General features: G+C 42.6%; 1 protein-coding gene across 2 annotated transcripts in view; it reads left to right on the top strand.

Moving 5' to 3' along the window:
• Positions 1–5,329, top strand: part of GSAP (gamma-secretase activating protein) — a 102,298-nt gene that overhangs the window by 89,547 nt on the left and 7,422 nt on the right. For both annotated transcript variants that reach the window (XM_019509465.1, XM_019509466.1), the window contains 3 exons: positions 1,246–1,307; positions 3,448–3,552; positions 3,734–3,827. In XM_019509465.1, coding sequence (XP_019365010.1) covers positions 1,246–1,307; positions 3,448–3,552; positions 3,734–3,827 — 261 coding nt within the window. The remainder of the gene's footprint in view (positions 1–1,245; positions 1,308–3,447; positions 3,553–3,733; positions 3,828–5,329) is intronic.

The following is a 5,329-nucleotide window of genomic DNA, read 5'->3' as shown; positions in this document are numbered from 1 at the left end:
CTCCCGCCTGTCTTCTGGTGTGGATGCTTTGCCCCAAAGTTTGGTGTCATCGGCGAACTTGGCCAGTCCGCTTCTGACTCCAATGTCCACATCGTTAATGAAGATGTTGAACAATATGGGTCCAAGGACAGAGCCTTGGGGGACCCCACTGGTCACAGGACACCACGATGAGTGACTGCCATCAATTACTACCCTCTGGGTCCGACCACGGAGCCTATTCCCCAGCCAGCGGATCATGGTGGACCCAAGGCCACAATTGACCAGTTTTGTCAAGAGGTGATCATGGGATACCAGATCGAAGGCTTTTTTTGAACTCAACATATATGACATCAATCTCTTCTCCCTTGTCCAGGTGATGGGTCACCTGGTTGTAGAAGGAAATGAGACTGGTCAAGCAAGACCTACCCACAACAAACCCCTGCTGGCTATCCCTTAGGGTGTTGGCATCAGCCAGTCCATTAAGGATGGCCTATTCAATAAACTTTTCTAAGATCTTCCCTGGGATAGAAGTCAGGCTGATGGGCCTATAGTTAGCCAGATCCACTTTCCTCCCTTTCCTGAAGATAGGCCCCACATTGGCCTTCTTCCAGTCTTCGGGCGCTACACCAGAGCACCAGGAGTGTTACAGTCTGCTTTATTACACACTGGAAGTGCTGCAGTTCTGTGGCAATGGGATTTACTTGTATTCTTGTGGTGCTCACAATGTGCCAGACATCCTGAGAAAACAATTACAGTTATCCTCAGTTCAGGATATAGGCGTTTCCTAAAGGATACAAGTAATGGATGGGGGAGTAGTATTTATGAAATGCAGCAAGACCGCCACGTTACTTTTGGGCCAAATATACATCTGTACCCAAACTCACAACCACACTCCCTCACAACATGCTATTTATCTAGGAGTTAAAAAATAAAATAGGTCCAGGTATCACATCCTGTTGTTTCCAGTTAGTATCTCAAGGATGGGGGTGTATATCAGTACAAGGTGCAAATTTATAGTTGAAGTCGGTCACCAGGAGTACTTTTTAAAGTTCCGTTTTAAGTTATTTTATTCTCTTGTTGCTTTCTAGTTTCATAAATTATTTTCTCCTCTTACTGTAAGCCTCCTGGGCCTTTGTTTGGAAGGGTGATATATAAATAATATATATATTGTTAGTGAGTTAACCTTTAGACAGAATGCTTGCATGTAAGTAAAAATTGTAGTCTGGCAGTTTATCATTGATACTTTTCCTCTTTTTTTTCCTTCAGATCTGGACAACACTGAGAAGAACGAAAAGCTAAAATTTAGTATTGTCACAAGGCTTCCAGAGGTAACTTTGCATGATGTTTCTTGTGTGATGTTTTTGGGTCCACTTATGAAATTCATCCATGTGGAAAGGCCAGTTTGAGACTTAAGAAACTAATTTTTCTTGTATCCTCAAGGTAGTAGCTACGTTTACATTTTCTTTAAATCTGAGTATCTATGAAAAGGTGGGAAATATTACATTGAGAGAAGAAGGATAAGGTTTAGCTTTATTTAATTTGAAATATAAATCCCTATGGAGAGTGCAGCTCCCTTTAATTCATGCAATTCCTCATTTGCATTAAACATGTTAAATGCATGTTGTCTTTGGCAGTGTGAGTTGTTCCTTTTTATTTTGAAATGCAAAACTCAACTTCAGTTTGAAGTCCATAGACCTTGTTTATGAAGGAATGAGTATTTCTACCATGGTACGTTCTTCTTGATGTAGAAAGGAGTGAAGGGCTCTATCTGGCAGAGAAAGGGAGGTGTTCTCAAGAGCCTGTTCAAGTTTTTTCCTTGAAGATCTGGAGGAGTACCTGCTGGGAAGCGAGCAATACACTTTCGTCCCTTCCAGCTTAATGAGAAACAAGAAGAGACGTTTGAATTTAAGTTTCCCATGTGGTTATACAGAATTTTCTTGCTAAGAGCTCCACTAGCTCCATGTGACTCTTCTTGTAGTGTGGTGACCTTCAACTTCAGGCCATGAGTTTCTGTTTAGAGATTTATGTGAGATGTATACTGTTTGTCCTACTCCTCCATCTATTGCTTGTACCTTTTAGGAGACGCCTATATCCTGAACTGAGGATCACTGTCATTGTTTTTTCAGGATGTCTGGCACATTGTGAGCACCACAAGGATACAAAAAATATCATTGCCATAGAACTGCAGCACTTCCAGTGTGTAATAAAGCACACTGTAGCGCATGGATGCTCATGTGCCAGTGTCTTGGTATATTACAGGCTTTTCCTAGCTTGACCCTAGATATGTGCTTTTCATTCATTACATATTTTAAACTACTGGAAGTACCAGCTGAATGTTCCTATAAAAAGGGTTTCTTTATTTGGCCGTGGTTTAAAAAAAAACACAACAGAAACCCCCCTACAAAACAGTCATTGTCTTCTGTATCTTGTTTTGGGAAGCCTTTAGTCAGTGGAAGCTGGCTGTGGACTCTGCAGTGAGCTGGTAGCCCTTGGGCAGCACGGACCCAGAGAACACATTGGTTCAAGCATGCTCTGGTGCTGAGGAGCTGGTTCACAAGGCCTCTGTTGTAAAAGGCGCTGCCGCTGCCACTTGAGCGCAGCAGGGTTGGTACTGCATCCTATCTGTTTAGACCTAGATGAATTTTTTTTTTAGAATGCCTTTTATTGAAAAATGCAATTATGTGGAGCCAAGGCTTTTAATTTAGGCTGAATTCGCCAAATAGTTTCAGCTGAAGCAAAAATGATGTCATAAAACAGTCTCTTCAGAAAATGTTGCAGTGTTTTAACATTCCTGTATTGCATTCTTGAGTACTTATAATAAGAAGTAAAGAAACAAAAGGCCAGACTTGCAAGACAGCACTAGTAAAGGGGAAGGTTCCTCACATCTGCAATTACCCAGTGGTCAGAAGGCTTGTTCAGGAAGTGGAAAACCTAGGTTTAGATCTCCTTTTTTGCTTGAGAAGATTCAAACTTCTCCCAGGACTAAGTGCTCTGTTACAGGGGATGCTAGTGTGGGTTTCTCTTAAGTCTTTCACGTTCATGTGCCGCATGTTGAGCCAGAAAGAGGTGTGATCCTTTCTGGTTCAATGAATATTGAAATAATTTATGCAAACAGAAAGAGAGATTGAAACCCATCTTATCCTGCTAGGAAACAGATGCCCTGATTTCAAATTTTTCCACTCATACTTGCCACTTTTAGTAACTGCCCCAACCATTTAGCTGTTGGGTAGAAAGGGATGAGACCACTGCTGTAGTCCTGACTCCTCAGATTTTATTATAAATATCTGAAAATACTGTTCCACTTGAACATCTTGTTTAGTTCAAATGGAAATTATTTATTTTTGTTTTGGCAAGGGAGAAAATGTGAAACTCAAGTTAACGAGCTGCTTTTTTTGCTTTTGCTACCCAACAAAACTTTCTGCACAGCCTTGAATCTGCTTTGTTTTGTTGTTTGTTTTTGCTTAATAGGCAATTGGCCAAAAGATCTGTCAGTTGTGGAATCACCCTGTCACTTCTAACTTTATTGCAAGGAACTATGTTAAACTTTTGTTTGAGAAACTTGGGACCAGACAGGTAAGAATGTGGTGCAGATGGGGGTTTTTTTGGTTTTTGTTTGTTTGTTTGTTTTAAAACTTTCAGCTTGAATAGTTTTGACATCCATGAAAATTCTTACATGGACTATTAGCCACTTGTAACTGAATGTGTAAGGTAGACTACTATAGTTGTGATCTAACGTAAACTTTCTCTTTTACAGCGTGGCCGACCTATACCTGACAGGATGTCCATTCGCATAGAGTTTCTGCCTCTTAACTACTTGGCCAGTATGCTGGCAGAAATAGAGGATCAAGGTAATGATTCTTTGTATTTTGCTTCCTTTAAAGGCTGGTCTGTTTTGGCCTGGCTGTGCATATAGGGCTTCATCTTGGTCCTGCCTGAGTTTCTAGCTTTATGTGGAACAAGCTTACACACATCTGCACTGGAGATGTTGTGGGGGCTGTGAGCACTATAAGCCCCTCATTCTGCTTATGCAGATCTCTCTCAAAAAGGCTTGAAAGAATATGTTGGAAAGCCAGGATGAGGAAATGGCTGTTCCTGCTGTCCTCTTTGGGTTCTCTTTAGACAGGACCTGGCTGTTCCTATTTCCTATAAACTCATTTATTTCCTTGATTAAAAACAAACTGAGGCTTAAATCTATAAGCTGTAAATAAAAGTGAAGTGGCAAGTGCGGCTGTAGATGGATTTACCATCATGAAAACCAAGGTATGGGACTTGGGTTTTAAAAGGGATATAGCAGGGGAAGGATGGGAGTGCCCTGGGTCCTAGTCCTGCTTCAAGGACTATCTTATGCATTTTATCTAATCACTGTCTTAAAGTAAAATACAGGGACAAGACCCCTAGTCTTGCCCTTGCTCATATAAAGGCCCTAAACTTTAGGGGTCAGTTTTTTGGACAAAGTACCAAAAAGTACTCACAACCTTGATTTGCAAGGTGTTGGCATGCCAGGGGCAGACAGCAGGGAAGCTGCAAGGAGCTTGATCCTTGCGGTGATGGTGCAACCCCAGCCTCTTCCCTGCCATCCACCCTGAGGTGCATGTGCCAAGCAACATGCCTTCACAAGCCACACTCTAGCATGTATGGCAGGTGTTGCTGACCCCTGCTCTAACCAGTAGGATAGGAAGCCGTGTTTCCTCATGTATGTTGGTGCTCCATCTGGCTCAAATAATCTTAAATTCTTCTTGGCAGAGCAGCAGAGCTTTACCAGGAACTGCAGAGTACTCCCCACCCAATGAGTGGCAGAATTCAAGATCCACCACTGTCCTCAGCGTGCTGGTTTTTGTGGCTCCTATTCTGAGGTGCCATCTCATGCACTGTGTGGTGAACCCAGGCACGCAGGTTAGGGTGCCGGATTCCACTTCTGGGGCTAACTACTGTAAAGTTAGGTGTTGGGCCCCACAGTGCTGAGTGTGTTAAGTCTGGATCTGGGTCAGAATTATTTCACCACTTAATCAGTAGCAGTAGGGACTTGGTGGACTTCGTGGAGGTTGGTTCACCACCTTCCGAGTGTGCCTGATGTTCTAGGAAGAAACAGGCAGAGTGGTGATGCATGTTTTCAAATGGACCAGCATGCTCTGAGAAAAGCAGCCAATGCTCAAAGGCTGTTTGAATCCACAACTACCAAGACAGTCAGATTTCTTCCTAGACAACTTTGCTTGGGGTTTCATTAGGGGTACACTGATAAAGATTTTTTTGGCTGATACCAACAGCCAGTTATTAGCCAGCCATATCGGCCGATACCGATCTGATTGCCAGTATGCAGCCTGGCAGCTTGGAGAGCAGTGTCTGCCCAGTA

This window comes from Gavialis gangeticus, unplaced genomic scaffold (genome assembly GCF_001723915.1).
Source record: "Gavialis gangeticus isolate Ggan-Ray unplaced genomic scaffold, GavGan_comp1, whole genome shotgun sequence".
NCBI lineage: Eukaryota > Metazoa > Chordata > Crocodylia > Gavialidae > Gavialis > Gavialis gangeticus.
Note: the sequence above shows the minus strand (reverse complement) of the source record. Positions and strands in the feature narration are given on the sequence as shown.